Source organism: Penicillium psychrofluorescens, assembly GCF_964197705.1.
Source record: "Penicillium psychrofluorescens genome assembly, chromosome: 5".
Taxonomy (NCBI): Eukaryota; Fungi; Ascomycota; class Eurotiomycetes; order Eurotiales; family Aspergillaceae; genus Penicillium; species Penicillium psychrofluorescens.
The window spans coordinates 3,014,696-3,035,034 of NC_133443.1; the positions used below are offsets into that span (position 1 = coordinate 3,014,696).

Genomic DNA, 20,339 nt, shown 5'->3' on the forward strand with positions numbered 1-20,339 from the left:
GCAGTAATTATGATGGGACACCAGAGGTCTGCCTACAAAGAACCACATGCTCGCGCCCAGGGCAGTCGCCGTAAATCGATAGAGCGGGCGGGCCTTGTGGATGTGAATCGGGTGTTGTAAATTGCCCGCCATTCCTGTGCGGATAAGAGTAGGGTTAGCATTTGTCCTGTCGCAGCCTTGTGGAAGGTAGGGAGGTGGTGACAAACTGTCGGAGGGACGTTGTCGAAGGTGGTTTCGAGTCGAAGCGGGAGAGGAAGAAGTGAATGAAGTGACGAACTGATGAGTGGCCCGAGTGAAAGAAGATGGCACGTGACCGGCCCAGTCATGTCCCTCGTTCTTTCGTTGCTTTTCCCGACAGAGCCATTCCTGGCTCTTCGACCCACTCGATATTCTCGCGCCTCCTTCTTACTATGAAGTGGATCGGTCCCTTCAAGGACTATTGTCACCGCGACCCCTCCCGATCCAGCTGACTCGGTGCATCGACGGTACTCCGACTTCAGTCTGATCTCATGAAAACCCCCCCGTCCGAACACTCGCCGTTCCTCGACGCGATCCTAGGTCATCCTGCTCTCGCATAACACTCACCTCGGTTTAGTTATTTGAGTTTAACGGGAGCAAATATGGTGATTGAATCCCTAGAGAATGATAGCAATGGCCAGCCTCGTTTCCCTGGATGCTCGAGCATCCACAACTTTGAACTTGTGGGCAAACTGGGCGAAGGGACCTTTGGGTAGGTGGGGACACAGGATATTGCGGAATGCGTCAGGCGGCTGACGTCTTGGTAGGGAGGTATATAAAGCGAAGGCAAGAAAAGACAATTCGCTTGTGGCGCTGAAGAAGATTCTCATGCACAATGAAAAGGATGGTGTAAGTGCACTATCTCCTGCCGTATACGGCCATGGGGGCTTATCTTATTCTTCTTAGTTCCCGATCACTGCGATTCGAGAGATCAAACTTTTGAAGGCGCTTTCTCACCCGAACATCCTACAGCTCAGAGAGATGGCGATTGAGCGAACCAAAGGTTCGCTTCATTGTTGGCTTTGTAGAAGCTATGCACTGACTTCGGATCGCAGGCGAAAGGCAAAAGAAGCCTAGCATGTACATGGTCATGCCCTACCTAGAACATGACTTGTCCGGGCTCCTGGAAAACCCAGCGGTGCAATTCAGCGAGCCACAGATCAAATGCTACTTGAAGCAACTCCTCGAAGGATTGCGGTACTTGCATGCGGTACGATTATCTCGGTTCCCATTAAGAGAAAGTTTGTTTTGACAGAATTTCAGAGCCGCATCCTACACCGCGACATGAAAGGTGAGCCATATGAAGTTCAATTCTGCCTTTATTGGAACTGATTTCTGGGGTAGCTGCGAACCTGCTGATCAGCAATGGAGGGATTCTTCAAATTGCCGATTTCGGCCTTGCACGTCCCTACGATGAATCTCCTCCTCAGCCTGGACGGGGCGGAGGAGAGGCAAAAAGAGAGTACACTGCTCTTGTCGTCACAAGGTGGTATCGTCCTCCGGAGTTACTGCTTCAACTGCGACGCTACACCACTGCTATCGACATGTGGGGAGTTGGGTAAGTTCTCCAAGGCGTCTTATCTTGTTGCTCTCGCGTTCTCACAGTTCTAGCTGCGTGTTTGGGGAGATGTTTAAGGGAACCCCCATTCTCTCCGGTAATAGTGATCTCAATCAGGCACAGCTGATCTTCAGTCTCGTGGGAACCCCCACGGAAGAGAATATGCCCGGGTGGAGTTCCCTTCCCGGCTGTGAGGGTGTGAAAAACTTTGGATATAAGCGTGGGAATCTTGCCCAAGTCTTCCAGGAGTATGTCAACTTTCGTTCACGTCGTTGCCCCTTTGAGAGCATGAGCGTTCTAACGGTGTCATAGAGTGAGTCCCTCGGCCATTTCACTGCTTGGCGAGCTTCTCAAACTAGACTGGCGAAAGCGAATCAATGCTATAGATGCGTTGAAACACCCCTATTTCACCACATCGCCGCTGCCTGCGAACCCCGGCGAGCTCCCGCATTTCCAAGATTCTCACGAATTTGACCGTAAGAAATTCCGCAATCAACGCCCCCCCGTGGCGCCTGCTCCTCCGGGTGGCTCTACAGACAGTTATTCCAATGGCGGCTGGGCAAGTGGCCCTCGCGGACCAGAGCCAAGAAATAGTCGAATTCCTGGTGCTACCCGTGGCGGCAGACTAAACCCATCAGGAGGCCACGGCAACGCTCCACGGCGCGGGCCCTTCCCACAACAAAGGGATGGTAGGCTTCCTGCGAAGCCTCCTACTTCCAACCACCCGAGTTGGGATGGATCACAACCTACCCGACCATCTGAAAGAGATGACCAGCGACGGGATCGATACGGCTCAAATCGTCCCGGCGGTCGATTTTCTGGAAATATGGACTCTTATGTACCGAGCTACAGTGGCTCTCACGACCGTCCACGCGATTCCGGCGGATACAATCCGCTTTCGAATTCAGACAAGCGGTCGACGGATCGACACGATTTTCGCCGGGACCATTCGCCAAGGAGACGAAGTCGCAGCCCCAACTACCGAGAAGGGGGAAGGGGATAAGACTTGGAGCACAAGCACCGAACCATCGCATGCCTTCCTATTCGGCACACCACGATCGCCGCATGGATGGTCGCTGGCCTAGTATGAGCCTCCCACACATTATCAATGCACAATGCAGTCTACCCTACAGCCAGAGTGTTGGGGGGGGGGGCGCTCAATTCTGGTACTTTTAAACGAAATCAAGAAATATTCATGTCACGACTTTTCTCTAGATCCGGCCTTGATATATCCCTCAGAATCCTGTCTCACGGTGCACAGCTTTCCACCCATATCACCCGTAAATATTTGCATATGCGAATCTTTCCATGTGGACCTAGTTGAAAGTTTCCAACTGGAATTAGAAATAGTTGGTTCGTGTAGGCTAAGTTGATTAAAAGCAAACAGTTTCATCGAATGTCAATAAATCAGTATAAGATCCGGGTCATGATTCGGGCTGGCAGACAGTTAGCGAGATATGTATACAGTTCCAAGGTCTATGGATCTTACAGGAAAGGCTCTCCAGGCTCTCATACAGAGCTTTAATGATGGCAGTATCCACGTTACTGATATCAGCCATCAGGTAAGCCACCTAAGTCACGGTTAATCTTGAAACTACCATAGTATGGATGGGTTTCAACATACATCTCCACGGCTGTCGGTCATCTGCTTGTCGACGTTGTGGTCGCCGATGATTTCGTTCACTGTCGCAAGCAGTCAGCATTGTCGGCATCCGAATCATTACTTTCCAACTCTCACCTTTACGAAGAACGCCAGGGATGTTCCGGTGAATGTAGATCACCCGAGCGTTGTTAGGTTCATCCATGGTCAAGGAACGAAGCGTGACTTCGGGCAGATTGACGGCACCCAACGTCGTGCCCTCATTGACGTAGCGAACCAATGCTTGGCCAACCTCGACACCAATGGCACTCTGGGCCTCTTCGGTGCTTCCACCGATGTGAGGAGTCAGGATCAGGTTCTTGAGGGAGCGCAGATCGTTGCCCCACATATTGAGATCGCCGTTGAAGTAGTCACCGTTCCCGGCCGGTTCATTGGGATACACATCCAGCGCAGCTCCAGCAATCTTGCCACTGCGCATGGCATGGATCAAAGCGGGAATATCCACGACAGTGCCGCGGCTTGCGTTGATCAGATAGCTTCCATCCTTCATCAGCTCCAGCTGGGGTTGTCCAATCATCCCTTTCGTCTCCGGCAGTTCCGGCACATGGCAAGTGACAAAGTCGGCTTCGGCCAGGAGAACCTCCAGAGTCTCCACCTGGCGTGCAGTTCCCAGTGCCATCAGATTCGACACATCATAGAATATGACTGACATGCCCATGGCCTCTGCAAGTACTGACAGCTGAGCGCCAATATGGCCATATCCGATAATGCCTGTAGAACTATCATGAGCCGCCTCTTCACCAAAGCTGTTCCACTGGGGTACCCACCTAGCGTTTTCCCACGAATCTCCCAGCATTTGTTGCTCACCTTGTTCCAGGTGCCGTTGTGCATCTCATTGGAGCGGTCACCCAGCTGACGAGCCAGGGCGATGATCTCACCAATGACCAATTCTGCAACACTGCGGGAGTTGCTAAATGGAGAATTGAAAACTGCAATACCCTGTTCGGCGGCATATTGAAGGTCGACCTGGTTGGTCCCGATGCAAAAGCAACCGATCACGATCAGGTTCTTGGCTTCCTTCAGCACTCGCGCGGTGAGCTTCGTCTTGGAGCGAATACCAATGACATGCACATCCCTATCCCCCCACATGGTCAGCATGGCTATTTCCAGCGATGGGAATTGATCACGGCTTACCGAATCTTCTCAATGAGCTGGTCTTCGGGGAGAGACGACTTAAGGAATTCGACCTGGTAGCCTTGCTGGGTGAGGATATCACGGCCAGCTTGGTTCACATTCTCCAGCAGCAGAACCTTGATGTCCTTGGTCGCGAATGGTTTCAGTTGCTTTGCATTGGCCAGAGGAATTATGCGGCCCGCTAAACCGAAGCTGCCGGCCAAACCGAAGCTGCCGGCCGAAGAATGGAACGAGGCGGAGGGTGAGGTGGACAGGGCGTGTACGGGCAGATCCTGGCGAGGACTGATTTCCTTTGCAGAAGCCATGGCGAAGGTGCGTTGAGGAGGAGGAGGAAGAAGAAGAAGAAGAAGAAGAAATGATTCGACGCTGTGTTTCTTGTTCCAGGTGGGCCATTAGATAAGCTCCTGATCGCCGGAATCGGAGTATGACTCTTACGGTGTTGCGGCCTGTTACTATTGACTATTATTGATCCTATCAATAATACATATGATATATATAGCTTGAAGCTACCTGGTATATATATCTAATTTATATGCATATCCTATATGTGCGTGCAATTGCCTCCCAGATTGATGAAGGGATCGCGGGGCATCTTTTCTTTTTTATCGATTGGGGGGGACAAAATATTGGCCAATCAAAGAGTCTCGCAATGGCGGCATGAGCTGACTAAGTATTTTCTTCCTGAATTGGATAACTTTGAAGACTAACTAGTAACATAAGTTAACTGACTGCAAAGTATCTAACTGTACAAGATCTTCCAGAAAATTAGGGCTTTCTTGTATTGTTTGTCACAGCTAATACCACCGATACTGTCTTGCATTGTCCACAACGTATGTCCGAGAAGGATGTGCTTGCTACTATTTGACATATCTTCCATCTAGGGTTATTTGGAAATACCAAAGGCCCATTTATTCCTCGTGCTTCCGCGCCTTTTGAGACCTTCCCAACACAATCGTACTCAAATCCCCAACAGGGAGAACGAACGGAAAGTCCACTGCCTCCAGAAGCTGAGCTGTAAGTATATACCAAATAGGCATGCACAGAGCGAAGGCAAAACCACCCCCAATCTATAACAAATGTTTATCGTCAGCCCCTGTTCCATGGATATACTTTAAATACCTGCAACGAAGCATGGGACTTACATGCTGAAGTTTCTCTGCCAGTGCTGCCTCGCCTAAGGCCAGTTGAAAATATGATCCGGCAAACAGTCCAAACGCGATGACGAGGAGGGTGAGAGCCAGGAGGAAGCAGATGTTTGTGCGGATGGAGCAGATCATAAATATAAAAGAAACGAGGGCGAGGGAGACGTAGTAAAATCCTAACTCATGGCTATTTGTCAAAGCCAATAATACTAAGAAGCTCAAGACGAGCACATACCGATTGAGGCATTATATCCCTCTGTTTGCATCCCTTGCAGGGAATTACCTGTTTCGGAGTAGTGGAGACCAGTTGCAAACCATGGTATCAAGTTTGTTCCCTGAACAATCCAGTAAGCCGCTGTCGCGAGTTAGCTAATTCAACGCGTGGCGCCGTCTTGTAGTAAAAGTGGTAACTCACCGTAGGTAAAGAACACAACGCTTGAAAATGTGTTCCCAATGAGCCACTCTCCAATCGATCCCAGTATCTGCACAAAGCCTCCAAAGAAGAGATATGCAGGTCTAGGCACAGGTAAGTTTTTACGCCAATCAGAGTGGAACGACGCTCTCGTACATGATAGCACCTCCGCCGCCACCTGCTCCTCGCCAGCCCATCATGATACAGGCATTTGGTGTTGATGCGATTAGGAACCCCATCAGGGCGATGGGGGTGGGGTTGCCCACTTTTTTGCGTAGGTCACTTGCAGTCGATGGGTGCTTGGGACTCAAATAGAGCTTTTCAAAGGTATCCCGAGGGATTGGCAGGAGAACACTTTCTGCTGTCCGAATTGGACGGAGAGTGTCCTCAAGTTTCTCATTGGCTTCAGTCATGACACCGATTGGATGCAATTGAACGCATATATAGAAGAGTATGGTTGTAAAAGGTGTAATAGTTAGTGTATTTCGTTAGAGAACAGAGATTTCAGGATCTACTTGAACGAGCAATGGGGGGCTTTATATGAAACTCAATACCAAATGGTAGGCCAAGGGTACTTGGGGGCCCTCATGCTTCTCGAGTGGTCAGATCTCTTCCCCGGCGAGGAGACCTCCGTGCGGATCTACGAATTGATGACCACCAGCCAAGAGACTCTTTACGACACAAGAACTAAATACGGGGAAAACGTGGGGTATGCTTGGAGGCCAGGCCCTATACTCACTTTTACGACGATTCGATTTAGAGTGGGTGCACGGTATAAATCGCCGGTATCATAGTACATAATGCGGACCCGGTGGAACCCTTCCCTAACTCAATTGAGTGATCCACGGGTCAAGAATTTCCGAAGGATAGCTCCATCTGAAACGGACTCGGGGATCGACGCCCCGAGGAGGGCTTGCGTAGTAGACTATGCAGTGTCGGAGGCGGATTGTCCGCTGTTATTCCTTGGCAGAGAGCTTCCATACTGTATATCTTCAGGTTTGTGTACGCCCAATACATAACCGGCCCCTTGATGAATTGGCCAGTCTCTTCATAACTTCCATTTATCCCGGACCTCCCGGAGGCGCTCGGAGTAACTGGACTTCGTGTGAATATAGGTCGGCCAATGAACAGGTACGATTAAGTTGGCTTTGAAATGGCTTATAGGGTGACAATCTACTTCAACATCCTTGAGTGTTCAATCTGTAGTACCTCGAGTAGCCTGAAGTCTACTTGAAAGCATTTTCTAGGGCACAGTACTGTAGTGGATCAAAGTAACATGAACGCGGAAACGCTCTTTCCTACTTGACAAGAACAATCCGAAATTTTGGACTTCGGCGATGTGGGTCATGATTGGGTTGAGTGCTTATTTGGGTAGAGGAACATGAGAGGCGATTGTGAAAATTACCAATCTCTTGGGACGGTGCTACTTTGTGCTCAGAAAGTACCCTACTACACCTGGAGGTTCTGCATTTTCTTCGCCGCATCGTCCGCGGGCTTGTTGCCCTTGGCCTTGGCCTTTTGGGAGGTTGTGTCCTTGGGCAGCTCCTTGGTAAATGGAAGGAATTCGGGAGCGCCAGGGATGTATTTCCGCAAGGGCTCGGGAACGATGAAACCCTAGAGAGTCAAAGGGTTAGAACGAAACCTACAGTGAGAGAAGAATACTCACATCGTCGGTCTGATAGTTCTCCAAAACGCAGCAAAGCGTCCGCTCGGTCGCGCACAGCGTCGCGTTCAGTGCATGCACATAGGTTTTCTTGATATCGGTGGTTTTCTTCACGCCGTACCGGATCTCCAGGTTTCGTGACTGATAGTCGGTGCAGTTGGAGCAGGAGACAAGCTCCTTGTACTCGCCTTGGAATGGGAACCAGGCCTCCAAATCGTATTTCTTGGATGCAGCATTATTCAAAGCACCGGAGACAATGGCGACGATCTGATACGGCAGCCCAAGGGACTTGTAGAACTCCTCCGAAGTGGCCATCATGTCCTCAAACGCTTGCCATGAGTCATCGGGCTTGGTCAGGACAAATTGCTCGATCTGCATAATATGAGAATTTGGGAAACGTGCTGTGATTGCTGTGATTAGAATGCAAACTTACCTTCTCGAACTGATGGACACGGAAGATGCCCCACGCGTCCTTGCCATGGGCACCTGCCTCTTTCCGATAGCATGTACTATAGCCGGCATACCTAATAAGGCTATCAATATCGGCGCGAGAGCCAGAAGAGGCAAGGCGATCTTACTTGATCGGAAGGTCCTTCTCCTGCAACCATTCGCTGTCGTGTAGTGCGGACAATGGCTGTTCAGAAGTAGCGATGAGGTACTTGTCGGTCGACTTGTCCTCGCCCTCGGTGACCTTGTAGAGCTCCTCATCGAAGTCCTCCAGCTGGGCGGTCTTCGCCATAAGGTCCCGGAGCATAAACTGAGGGGGTTGGTTTGGCTTGTACCCCTTGTTGAAAAGAAATTCTAGACCATAGTTGACCAGAGCTAGGTTGAGGAACAATCCGTATCCAGTCAAGCAGTAGCCTCGATGACCAACGATCTTAACGCCACGTTCCGGGTCGTATCCATCCAGGCGAGTGAGGACTTCATGGTGAGACAGGCAGTCTCGTTTCTCGACAGCGACATTCTCTGGTGCCCATGTTTTGATCACCTGGTTATCATCCTATACCCCCGAGGTGAAAATTAGCATCAACGGCACCGTGATGGCGGGATTTGCCTTTACCTCGTTGTTGCTGACAGGGACAGAGTTGTGAACATAATTCCCGATAACGCGAATGCGGCGGTCTCTTTCCGTTTCTTTCTGGACAGCAAGCTCCTCAGCCTCCTTTTTGCGCTTCTCCAGACCAGCCTTCTGCTCAATCAAATCGCTAGCGTCTTCCTTGTTCTGCACCGGCGAGTCAGACACTTCCAAAATCAGACACACAGGGAGGCGGGCTTTACCTTCTTCTTCTTGCCGATCTCCTTCATCAGCGCATTGAGTTGCGAGCCAAATTGCGTGACCTCATATCGTGCTATAAGTATGCATTGGTGAGTGCGCTCACTCTGAGTCAGAAGGGCGACAACATACCTCGACGGGCCTCTTCATAGAGAGCAATGACGGTGTCCACGTCCTCCTCGGGGGCAAAACGTTTGCGCTGGCTCTCCTTGATCTTCTTGGGATCACCACCGCGCTCAGCGATGAAATCAGCGAGGTCCAGCATGGTTGGGGCGCGTTCGAGGGGCAGGAATGATTGTGGAGGGGAAAAAAAGAACGAGATGGCCCGAGCGAGGAACCAGGGCCGTTAGGTAAGCATCAGTAACTAACTATAGTTATCAAATGGATTGATTGATTCTATGCAATACACTCTAAAATCATTATTATCGTTCAGATCCCTTCCAATGAAAATGAAAAAGAAAAAAAAAAACAACAACAACAACAACAAAACAACACGAAGTCCCTCCACCCCCGAAGCAACGCCTCCAGTGGAAATCATCAAGGAAAAGGGACATCAATCACATCAAAGCGCACTTATTCCCGCCCGTAGGTTGCGACGGGTTCTGCGACTTTTCAATCTCCGCAATAATCAGGTCAAACGCTTTCGAGACGTTAAAGTCCAGGAAGGCACTGGCCTCGGTGAAGGCACAGTGGACCTCCTCGGCCAGCTGCCGGCCCTCGTCCAGAGTGACCTGTCGCTGTTCGGGCTTGAGATCGCTCTTGTTACCCACTATGACCAGTGGAACCTCGTCCGCTCCCTGGAAAGATGGTTAGAATAGTTGTACAATTAATGGGAAGGGGGCCGATCGTACAAGGTGGTTCAAGATCTTGTCCCGGATGACTCGCACCATCTCAAAGGATTGGCGTGAGGTGACGGAGTAGACGATGATATAGCCATGGATCCCGATGAAGTGCTTGGAGTTCAGGATGCTGTACTCGTCCTGGGAGGAAAGTCAGTTTTGTTGTACCTCCGCGGGAACACTCCATACCTGTCCAGCGGTGTCGACGATCTCGGTCGCATAGTCCTGGCCACTATGCTTGATAATCCGGCTGAATGTGTTCTCAATGGTCGGGTAGTAGCTCTCGACGAAGTGATGTTCGACGAACTGAACGGTCAGCGACGATTTACCTAAGGCGCGGGGGACAGTTAGCTAGCTGGTCGTTATGGCAGTTGGGATCATCCCGTACCGACGGAGCGGCTGCCGACGATGGCGATCTTCCTCTGTTTCGGGGCGGCAGGCATTGCGGATGAGAGGAAGACGAGGGAACCTGGCGGGGTGAGAAAGGGAGAAGGGAGAGAGAGGGCGACAGGGAGAGCGTGTCTCGGAGCAGGTGGCGAATCGCAGCTGAAGAGCTGGGGAGATGCAAACAGTGCAAACAGAGTATACACCGAGTAGTAAGTAATATACGAGTGTCAAAAGAAAGATTAAGGTAGTAGATAGATAGGCTAACTCCAAAGTACAAAAGACATGGGTATCATCATCCAATTCAAAAATTCATCCAACCTCTTCCATCTGCTGGATCTGTCCAACCAGTGCCTGCAATCGTACCAGAAATCCACTCGCCGCTTCACGGGACTCGATCTTTTGGTGATACTGCAAGAATTCGTCCACTGTGGACTTGATCCTCGCCATTTCCTTCTCCTTGATCCATGAGCGCACCTCGGGGTTCAGACACAGGGTCAGCAGGAGTACGGCGAGGTACCCGACGGCAACGTTATGATGCACCTCCAGTACAGAATGAGCCTAGAGCATTTGGTGAGCTTCGACCACACAAGCCAGACAAGAAACTTACGTTAGAAACGGAATCCACATGATTCAAAAATAGCCGGAGTAGCCGGGTGAGAAAGGACTTGGGCCGGGATGCCGGGTTGAGAAAATGACCCCGTGCTGCTTCGCTCTGTTCCGTAAGATTGATCAGAGTGCCCAGCGCGAGAATCACCCGATCTAATGAATTGTTCTCCTGGGCAAGCGAGTCTTCCGTCAAGTCACCAAATCTGGCCAGCACAATGTGAACCAGTCCTCCGACCATCTCCGTCGTTGCGAAGTCGTCGCAGAGGGCCGAGTTGCTGTTGGTGACGTTCAAAATCACGCGCATGTAGAGCGTCTGCATCTGCTGACGATCCAAGTCTGAATCATCGCCTGAACGAAGCAACCCATGCAAGCTAGAAAGTCGGCTCAAGAGGGACTGGCTTCCCTCTGTCGAGGACTCCGCGGAGGCCGTATGCACTTCTAGTATTGAAAATACCAAGCTGAGGATCGGCGAATTTACCGGTGGTAGTGTACCCTGGACTCCACGAGGCTCGTTCTGCGGGGATAAAACATCAATTAACTGCCTCAGCACCAGCGGAGGAATCCCGCTGCTGCTCTCGCCTTTTGCTAGAAAGGCCGACGCAGTCAGTTTCAAACAGTAAAGAGCCACTAGGCAAGGAGAAACATTCGATGGCGGAATTTCAGGGAAGAGGGTCGATATCACTTGAGGGGTGATGCCCTGGACAGCCTTCTGCACCGGTTTGGACAACCCGTTGGCTCGATTCTGTGCCACGACCGGGACATCATCATACGTGTTCAGTAACATGGGAGAAATGTCCAACACTTTTGGCCATGCATCTCTCGCAAGAAGATACCGCGGGCCTCCGCCCAGCGAACCGAGCCCGTAGGCGCACAAGGCGAATGTCGCAGAAACGATGTCTAGGTTGTCGAAAATACAATTCACCAGCCTCTTGTCAAAATCACACTCCACAAATCTGGCCCTGAGCTTGGAATCCAAGAGTTTGGTACAGAGCTGAATGAACGCACTGCAACGGCCCGATGCGGAGTTTTGGTCATCTTCAATCTCCTCAAAGATCGACTCGACCACACCACGAAAGCGAGCATTGCCTCCAGCCTGTCGCAGTTCATGGACACTTCGAACCGTTCCATCATCATGGTTCTCCTCCTCCAATGCAAACAGACGAGCGCGAGAACGGTTGCCCGGGATCGCCTGCTGTGAAAAGGAATGATGGGGTTGTTCCAATTCCCCAGAAAGATCCTGGGCGGACAGCTCCCCTGCCAGAGAAAGATCATCCAGAAAGGACCGTTGGCGCGCATATGTAACTTTCGAGCCCCAGAGGTGGGATGCCAGTGACGACGGCGAGTCATGACCGGGGTTCTCGAGATGCCCATCGAGACTTGGCAGAGATAATTCTATCGGTTGAAATGGGACACCAAGGGAAATGCGCGGCGCCGGCTGGCTACTGGCTGGACTTGCCACCGGCGACTCTTCCGAGGACTGTTTCTGTATTCCCAGCGAGTCTACCAGTCTTCGGCGGCCAGGGGTTGTGTTGGCGACCGTAGGATGTGAGTCGTGGGAGGAGCTGGAAGAGGGTGATCTCTCCCATTCGGTTACCGCAGATCTGGAGAAGTTTTGCTCGTTGGAAGCGTGTCGCTCATATGACGCGAGAATTTCACTCCTTCTTTGTCGAGGCCTGGGGGTTTCCGGGACGGCTGAGGGTGTTGTTGAATGTACCGTTACTGCCGGTTCACTGGTCTGAGATGATATCAGCCTTGTATCTCGCATGGTGCGTCTGGTACGCGGCGACGAGCCCGCGCCTTTGGTGGTGGCTGCTGATGTTGTTGTTTTGGGGCCCTCGTGGGCATGTACCCCGGCCCGGGAATCCCTCTCATCGGGGACATGTCTTCTGCGTTTCCTTCGGAAGATGTCTGTTTGGCCTTCGTCCTCGGAGGATGGGATATCGAAGACACTCGGCGCAGAGTCGGTTGTCCGTGTGGGAGTCGTTGGCCGTCTGGTCCCACTCTGGATACTCCGGGAATCTTTGGTCCGAGCGGGCGGAGGGGGATCTTGAAGCATGCGCTGTGATGGAGAAGTGCGCCCCGGGGCGTCATTGCTTGGTCGGCTTCTGGTTGCGCCATACGTCACCAGCTTGCGATTCCGACTCGCCATGGTCGATGCTTGAAGCCAAGGGGTAGCAGAAAGGACCGTCAATGGGATGACCCAACATCAGGGGCAGAGACATGAGGAAGAAAAATTCAGGAGCTTTCCGCGCGCATTCCGTGAAATACAATCAATGCGTGGTGGTGAGTCGGTGGAAAGAGCGAGGAAAGAGGAAGGAGGGCAGGAGGGACGGACAGGGCTGAGTCAGCACAGCGGTGGAGATAAGCGCGATAACAGTACAAAAGCAAGCATTCTTTTCTTCGTTTCCATACTTCGTTACACCATGAGCACGCCCGAACCAGTTCCCTCCCCGGCCCAGGGCGTGGGCCCGATTTATCGCCCAGATGGAGAGAAGCCCACGGCGACCGTCTCTAAAGATGCCTCCTTTGAAAATGTCCACGTGCTGCCGCAGACGCCGCAACTGATCGCCTTGTTGACGTGAGTGTGGTGGGATTGTTGCTTGGTTCCCCCAACACTACATACTAACCGGCCCCAATGATAGCATGATCCGGGATAAGAGGACGGTGCGTGCCGACTTCATCTTTTACTCCAACCGAATCATTCGGCTGTTGGTCGAGGAGGGCCTCAACCACCTGCCTGTGGTCGAGCAGTCCGTCACCACCCCGGTCGACCGGGCCTATCTCGGGGTCAAGTTCGAGGGCAAGATCTGCGGAGTTTCGATCATGAGAGCAGGTGAGGCCATGGAGCAGGGGCTACGGGACTGCTGCCGCTCAGTACGGATTGGAAAGATCTTGATCCAACGAGACGAGGAGACCTGCATGCCCAAGCTCTTCTACGAGAAGCTTCCGGCCGATATTGCCGAACGTTGGGTCCTCCTCTTGGATCCCATGTTTGCGACCGGTGAGACCAAGATCCTAGTCCGCTTCCACTTTTCGGCCACTGACTGAGCGCAGGGGGGTCGGCCACGCTGGCGGTAGAGGTCTTGAAGGAGAAGGGGGTCCCCGAGCATCGCATCCTGTTCCTCAACCTCATCGCCTCTCCATCTGGAGTCGCAGACTTTGCGGTGCGGTTCCCCAAGCTGCGGGTCGTGACAGCTTTCATCGACCAGGGCCTGGATGAGAAAAAGTACGGCTGACAAGCCAAGTCTCCTGGTCCATCTCGCTAACGCTCTGAACAGGTACATTATCCCGGGCCTGGGCGATTTTGGCGACCGCTACTATACCTTGTAAAGTGGCTCACCAGATGGAAACAACTTGTTTGAAACTCGACCGGCTTCGTGGACCTTTCGACCATGCTACCGGATCAAGCTCGGTGTTGCTCCCAGCCACTACGAGCCGGGCAATCAGGGCTGCGAGAAGTAGAGGGAATGTACGGATAAATCATAACGCCCATAGTATTGTGGGTTTGAGGATTATACAGCGCCCTAAAGCATTATTCACTGATATCACGCCGATGCGCCAATTCGCCCGCCCCTTTGTCCCGATCAGTAATCATCATCATCATAGGTATTCTGCGTCTCCGGAGGGTCGGCCACGCGGGAGCGAGGTGGACCAGATTCGTACTGGTTGGCCGTATCTTTTGCAACGGCATCGCATGCATCGACCCAGTCGGAGTACACGTCTACAGGTGCAGAGAGATCTGGGGTTGGAGGGGGGGGTCAGTTCGGGATCACTTCCCGAGAAGGGCGTGGGACATACAATTGATCCCCGTCTGGAACTTTTGGCCACAGACCTTGCAGGACAGGTCGCCCAGGCCCAATTTCTTGTCTAACTTGACTACCACCGAATTCTCATGATTGCAGAAGAGACAGGAGAATGCTGTCGGAAGAGGCTCCCGCTGGTGGAGGGTGAGCAATGGACGGCGGAGCGGAGAAAACAGACACTCACCTTGCGGGGCCCTTGCGGTTGGCGGCTAGACTTCTTGCGCTTACCCTGCAGAGTGAATCTGAGATCAGTTCCAATCCAGGGACAGAGGGGGGGAGGGACAGACCATGACGGCAGTGAAGGGGTGCGGAGCAGGAGTAGAGATGTATGATGTGATGGATGGATGGATGTATGAACAGCTAGTCTAGCTCTCGCCCCACGTGATTGCCACACCACACCACACCACACCACACCACGACTTTGTTAGCCAGATATGGAGGTATGAATGAGTTGATTCATTTACCAAGTATATTAATCCAACCATTATATCTCTACCTAATGAATATTAGAGATGTTACACACACAGTGGACAGTGTACGGGGTATCACGTGATCGTGACTAATAGGGCTCGCTTAGCCGAGTTTTCTTGTGGGTTTCGCTTTTCGCCCTTCCCGACCGTGTGATTTCCTTCCCCTTCCCGTGGTGCGATACCTTTTTGTCTGTCTCTTCCCATCAACTCCCCTGAGAGACTCGATTCGCAATCATGGCTGTTGGAAAGTACGCTTTTGTTCCTTCCCACACTTGTCCCTCCGTGCGGATGCTAATCCCCTCTTCAGGAACAAGCGCCTCTCGAAGGGCAAGAAGGGTATCAAGAAGAGAACCGTCGACCCCTTCACCCGGAAGGACGAGTACTCCGTCAAGGTGAGTCTGGCTGGCCCATGATCGGGTCACACAATTCGCTAAATATTCTGCAGGCTCCCTCGACCTTCCAGACCCGCGAGTATGAATCACCCTTACCCACGAATTCGGACTGTGTGTGTGTGTGTGTCCATGGAATGCTAACGGATTCCCCCAAGTGTCGGCAAGACTCTAGTCAACCGTACCAGCGGTCTGAAGAACGCCAATGACTCGCTGAAGGGCCGCATCTTCGAGGTCTCCCTCGCTGACCTGCAGAATGACGAGGACCACTCCTTCCGCAAGGTCAAGCTCCGTGTGGATGAAGTTCAGGGCAAGAACTGCCTGACCAACTTCCACGGTCTGGACTTCACCACCGACAAGCTGCGCTCGCTCGTCCGTAAGTGGCAGTCGCTCATTGAGGCCAACGTGACCGTGAAGACGACCGACGACTATCTGCTTCGCCTGTTCGCCATCGCCTTCACAAAGCGCCGCCCCAACCAGATCAAGAAGACTACCTACGCCCGCTCGTCCCAGATCCGTGCCATTCGCAAGAAGATGACCGAGATCATGCAACGCGAGGCTGCCAGCTGCACCCTGTCCCAGCTGACCCACAAGTTGATCCCCGAGGTCATTGGCCGTGAGATCGAGAAGGCTACCCAGGGCATCTACCCCCTGCAGAACGTATGTTTCCCTCCCAAAGCGTGTGGTTGACCCAGGCTGATGGCTTCTTTTTAACCTTCAGGTCCACATTCGCAAGGTGAAGCTCCTCAAGTCCCCCAAGTTCGACCTGGGTGCTCTGCTGAACCTGCACGGAGAGTCGACGACGGATGACAAGGGCCAGAAGGTTGAGCGAGAGTTCAAGGAGCAGGTCCTTGAGACTGTTTAAGGTTAGGGTTATTCGGGGCGGTGTCACATACTGGTCAATCATGACAATCGTTGTCTTCTTGTCATAGGAAAACAAAAAAGTTCATAAAACGTATTGACGGATTTGGATTCACGACAATTTTCCTTCCAATGACTTTGGCAACGGGGGAGTGCCTGTCGTAATCTTAAAACCCAACCTAGCGGGGTCTAATCTCGGTTCATTGGTCTAGTTTGCGTATCGTGCCTCATGGCAAGAACATCTGAGATTTGCAGCGAGGCCAGCTCGAAGCTGTGCTCGTCGGTCGTTTCTATCACAGCTGGGGGTTTAAGAGTGGGGGGATTTCCCCTCTGGGCATTTTATAGAAATGGATTGGGGAGTAGCTGTCTTTTCGTCTTACCAGCCCGCGGTGACTTGGGGAGTTTGGCGTGGTCGGTTTAAGGAATCTCTTGTACACATGTAGCCTTTCAAGAGGTACGAAGTATTGACTAGGGCTCGATAGTATAAGATATCCAAGGTAGTGGATCTCGACGAGCATAGTTGATGGCCATTTTCCGTCATATATGGATGACTGTATCAGGTTTTATTTACCCTGATATAGATTCCGACTACCTATAGTCCAGTCTATCTATTCTTGCAACTTGATAATCGCCCAGGTTTCCATTAGAGTAAAAGTAATAAAAAGTTTTGTCTAAGATACATGTATCACGGAGCTACGAGCCACTAGAAGTCATTCCCATGATTGCTGTTATCCCCCGTGCTTATGCTTTGTACTTCTCATGGACCAAGCAGAGAAAGGGTACTACTTGCTCTGTTCAAGGTGAGGTTTATATAAGAACGGTCAGACTACATGATCTATTCTGGGAGGGTGATAAGAGATCTCGATTTGCTAGCGCAGACTATCGACAAAGAGAAAACTCAGTGAAGAGAGAAGAGAAGGAGAAAGAAGAGTAAGAAGAAGCGAGATCAAAAAAAAAGTACAAAAAAAAAGTAGTCATCATCGTGATAACACGACAAACGAAACAAACGGACGGTCGAGCCATCATCTCCGGACCATACAACCTAATCAATTGATCCCATCTCTACCTTTTTCGTGGCCTTGGTAGAGAGAATCTGAAAAGTGAACTCGGTAGGTTGATCAGGGCGCGGGTGGTTGGGACACGGATGGAGAGAAATCGTTAGAGGCCAATATTGAGGATCATTTGGGTATTGGCGTCGCAACCGTGAGTAGCCTGGTTGTCACTGGGGAAGAGGTAGGCAGCGGCACATGCAAGATCCCCAGCAGCGCATACATCAGATACACAATCCGTGTTATCAGAAGTGACAGAAAAGCCCAGGTTGGACAAGAGATTGTGGAGGAGCATGTTGATGCAAGACAGATCCCAGAAAATGGTGGAGCCGGACAGGGTATACTCGTATTGGAGGACATTGTCGAGGCTGGGAGAAGTCGACACCTTCACAGAAATACCGCCACCATCAGGGTTGGTGCGCCAGTTCTCGGAATAACTGCCGCCCGCGGGGATGGTAACCATCTCGGCGGGAACGTCAGAGACGGACCAAAGATAGATTGTTTGGCCTGCATTGTTGACAAGGGTAACGCCACCGCCAGTCAAAGAGCTCGTCGGGGCTGCAGGGCTAGTAGTAGAAGATGTCGTCGAAGGCGTAGGAGTGGGCGTCGAAGACGTCGTGGTGGAGCTGGAGCTGGAGCTGGAGCTGGAGCTGGAGCTAGAGCTAGAGATGGACAAGCTTTGCTCAAAGAACTCGGCAGGCTTGATGGTCGATGTGGGCGTAGGCGTGGGAGTGGGCGTGGGTGTGGGTGTGGATGTGGGCGTAGAAGTCGAGGTCGTCGGCGCGACGGTTGAAGTGACGCACGCATCAGAAGGCGCAACGCCATCAGCCCACTTGTAGAGCCCATCCGAGACACCGTCGCAGGCCTTTTCGGCAGGGATCAGCTTGCCGTTGAGCTCGTACTCGTAAACAATCGGTCCCGGGACCACCTCAGTCTCGACCACGCGCTTGCGGTGGTGAAGATGGCCATGGTGGCCATGAGGAGCGTGGATGTCGGCTGCGGCAATGCTTGCAGCAGCCAAGACCAGGGTAACGGACTGGAACTTCATTTTGATTGAAGGGATTCCTGCAACGTCAAATCGGAGAGAATCAGGAGATCTATTGCAACTACCGACGAGTTAGATCCATCTCGAGAAAGTTCATGTTGCGATTCTTTCAACGGTGACCACGGAAAAAACGGACGGAAAACACGCAACAATCGAGGGTGGTGGTGGTGGTGGCAGTTGATCGAGAAGGGTCGCACAACTTACCGGATAATTCGTCTGGGCTGGCTGTGGGCAAAGGAGCGACAAAGGTAGATTTGTACAAGTGAAGATACACGTAGGGTTCCTAAATGAATGTGGTAAGAGAGCGGGAGGCTTCTCTGGTCAGAAGAGGAACTTCATCCAATATGGGAAACGATGATGAAAAGGGGAAGGAGAGAAGAAGAAGAAATCGAGGGAAAGGCTTGGATTGATTAAGGGGAGACCGGGTTCAGGGGCGTGTGTTTGAGATCTACGCCTTTGTATGGAACTAGTGTCAGGGCCATGTGGATAGTTGACCCAATCAGGGGCCGGGAACACGCGTGGTCGGACGGCGCTAGCAGGACGGGGCGGGCGTAAATGGGTCCGCCTAGGCGATTTCGGGTAGTGTTGATGCCTTGGTTTCATGGCTCTCAACCATTGATTGGTATTTTACAGGGCTGATGCTACACCGTGTGAAACATCATTCAGGCGCCTACGGACGGCTATCTTCCCACCGGAGCGAGGTTGTAGGGGTCTGTCTCAACGCCTCGAAGTGCCATGTAATAAAAGATATCCAAAGAGCGCCCCCACGAGGTTTCGAAACTCGGTTTCGAGATTAGGAGTCACACGTCCTGCCACTGAACTATAAGGGCTGTTTGAGCCTGCTTCGGGCTCACATACTGAGACGCAAATTTTGTCTGGGATAGGAAGAAATGCGAAGAAAATTTCCACTGTTTCTGATGCATCGCCTGAACGTGGAAGGGACCACGGTATCTTCTGGCAAGTATAGGCTATCGATTGATGCCGTTTAAACATGGCTGTTCTCATGGTGCGGTGATCGTCCAGTGTTGAATATACAGAGAGATAGTAGGCATGGTTTTATCGCGTATCCGAAGACTAGTCCTGAATGCTGCATCTGTTAGTCTCGGAAGGCACTTGCATTGTTTCAGATCCTCTCCTGGCAACGTGTTCGAGTCAGTAGCGGCATGTTTTCCCGGAGTGGTGTAAGCCCTACGCGGCGTGGGCTCATTTGTGGATTCAATGTTCCTTCCATCGCTCTTTCCATGCTATTCTTGAAATCGTCTCCCTATCAACTACTCTATATTGTTCCTTCCTAGTCATGTGCTGATTAGGAGGGCTGATCCTTGCCCCGGCTATGTATGTATTATTTTCCTCATCTCCTCTTCTATCCCCAATACGAGTTTCCATATCCTCGAAAATGCCGTGAGAAGCTTACTTACCAGTAGTACACAGCAATCCTTACCAGCATAAACGCTGCTCTTGCAGGCTGACGAGCCGGCAGAGCGTTCTAGCGGTGGCATGACACGAACAAGTCACGCTATGACCACTCTGAACTAGTTTGTCCAGAAGATCCGGCCAATTAAGGGCATCCGTTGTTATCCTTTCCGGAGGGGAACTTCATAGGGAAGCCTTTCAGTGGCTTTACAACCATGCAAATCATCTAGCAAATCCTATCCTAAGCAACACAATTAATGGGTTTAGAATCAATTCAATGTCTGTCCACTTCTAGGGAACCTATGGCGTCCTAAGCAACGCACGTGGCTACTAGAAGTTCAGGGATTGAATGTATCAGGTCTGGTTAGAAGACTAGAATGTGAATATACGTTACACAAGAATACACGTGTTGAACACAGCGCACAGCGCACAGCGCACGAAGGCTAGGAGGTAAATTGCGTCATCTGTTTATAGAGCGTCACTGAGAAGGACGTAGCCCCCATGTTGAAGTTGAGGCGACACACCGATCTAGGTAGTCTTTTGACAGACAATGTATCGCCGCGGAGAACAATGTAGATTAGATATATGGCACGCGGACCATACTAAATTCCTTCTAA

At 51.6% G+C, this 20,339-nt stretch overlaps 9 protein-coding genes and 1 non-coding gene across 10 annotated transcripts; 3 read left to right on the forward strand and 7 right to left on the reverse strand.

The window, feature by feature from the left end:
• Positions 1-999: 999 nt before the first annotated feature.
• Positions 1,000-2,579, forward strand: PFLUO_LOCUS8419 (CDC2/CDK sub; the record flags this gene model as incomplete). Its single annotated transcript, XM_073786152.1, has 6 exons — positions 1,000-1,021; positions 1,074-1,228; positions 1,282-1,309; positions 1,363-1,576; positions 1,630-1,824; positions 1,889-2,579. 6 exons carry the CDS (start codon positions 1,000-1,002, stop codon positions 2,577-2,579), a joined length of 1,305 nt encoding a protein of 434 aa, XP_073642436.1.
• A 404-nt stretch (positions 2,580-2,983) lies between these two features.
• Positions 2,984-4,675, reverse strand: PFLUO_LOCUS8420 (D-3-phosphoglycerate dehydrogenase 2; the record flags this gene model as incomplete). The annotated part of the gene is made up of 6 exons (XM_073786153.1): positions 2,984-3,012; positions 3,066-3,147; positions 3,201-3,259; positions 3,315-3,947; positions 4,004-4,311; positions 4,371-4,675. The coding sequence occupies 6 exons, from the start codon at positions 4,673-4,675 to the stop codon at positions 2,984-2,986; spliced, it is 1,416 nt and encodes a 471-aa protein (XP_073642437.1).
• Positions 4,676-7,373: 2,698 nt separating this feature from the next.
• On the reverse strand, positions 7,374-9,125 carry PFLUO_LOCUS8421 (Cytosolic seryl-tRNA synthetase; the record flags this gene model as incomplete). The annotated part of the gene is made up of 7 exons (XM_073786154.1): positions 7,374-7,538; positions 7,591-7,959; positions 8,021-8,111; positions 8,166-8,587; positions 8,648-8,809; positions 8,866-8,936; positions 8,993-9,125. 7 exons carry the CDS (start codon positions 9,123-9,125, stop codon positions 7,374-7,376), a joined length of 1,413 nt encoding a protein of 470 aa, XP_073642438.1.
• A 292-nt stretch (positions 9,126-9,417) lies between these two features.
• PFLUO_LOCUS8422 (GTP-binding protein) lies at positions 9,418-10,142 on the reverse strand (the record flags this gene model as incomplete). Its single annotated transcript, XM_073786156.1, has 4 exons — positions 9,418-9,657; positions 9,712-9,840; positions 9,889-10,028; positions 10,088-10,142. The coding sequence occupies 4 exons, from the start codon at positions 10,140-10,142 to the stop codon at positions 9,418-9,420; spliced, it is 564 nt and encodes a 187-aa protein (XP_073642439.1).
• Positions 10,143-10,395: 253 nt separating this feature from the next.
• PFLUO_LOCUS8423 (uncharacterized protein) lies at positions 10,396-12,841 on the reverse strand (the record flags this gene model as incomplete). The annotated part of the gene is made up of 2 exons (XM_073786157.1): positions 10,396-10,644; positions 10,694-12,841. The coding sequence occupies 2 exons, from the start codon at positions 12,839-12,841 to the stop codon at positions 10,396-10,398; spliced, it is 2,397 nt and encodes a 798-aa protein (XP_073642440.1).
• Positions 12,842-13,115: 274 nt separating this feature from the next.
• PFLUO_LOCUS8424 (synthesizes UMP from uracil) lies at positions 13,116-14,022 on the forward strand (the record flags this gene model as incomplete). Its single annotated transcript, XM_073786158.1, has 4 exons — positions 13,116-13,270; positions 13,335-13,693; positions 13,747-13,918; positions 13,971-14,022. The coding sequence occupies 4 exons, from the start codon at positions 13,116-13,118 to the stop codon at positions 14,020-14,022; spliced, it is 738 nt and encodes a 245-aa protein (XP_073642441.1).
• A 254-nt stretch (positions 14,023-14,276) lies between these two features.
• PFLUO_LOCUS8425 (uncharacterized protein) lies at positions 14,277-14,785 on the reverse strand (the record flags this gene model as incomplete). Its single annotated transcript, XM_073786159.1, has 4 exons — positions 14,277-14,431; positions 14,491-14,629; positions 14,680-14,724; positions 14,783-14,785. The coding sequence occupies 4 exons, from the start codon at positions 14,783-14,785 to the stop codon at positions 14,277-14,279; spliced, it is 342 nt and encodes a 113-aa protein (XP_073642442.1).
• Positions 14,786-15,199: 414 nt separating this feature from the next.
• Positions 15,200-16,219, forward strand: PFLUO_LOCUS8426 (ribosomal 40S subunit protein S1B; the record flags this gene model as incomplete). The annotated part of the gene is made up of 5 exons (XM_073786160.1): positions 15,200-15,213; positions 15,273-15,357; positions 15,411-15,436; positions 15,513-16,014; positions 16,076-16,219. 5 exons carry the CDS (start codon positions 15,200-15,202, stop codon positions 16,217-16,219), a joined length of 771 nt encoding a protein of 256 aa, XP_073642443.1.
• A 1,154-nt stretch (positions 16,220-17,373) lies between these two features.
• On the reverse strand, positions 17,374-18,312 carry PFLUO_LOCUS8427 (uncharacterized protein; the record flags this gene model as incomplete). The annotated part of the gene is made up of 1 exon (XM_073786161.1): positions 17,374-18,312. One exon carries the CDS (start codon positions 18,310-18,312, stop codon positions 17,374-17,376), a length of 939 nt encoding a protein of 312 aa, XP_073642444.1.
• A 756-nt stretch (positions 18,313-19,068) lies between these two features.
• Positions 19,069-19,139, reverse strand: PFLUO_LOCUS8428. The gene has a single exon. It is a non-coding gene; the product is annotated as a tRNA-Arg (tRNA).
• Positions 19,140-20,339: the final 1,200 nt, after the last annotated feature.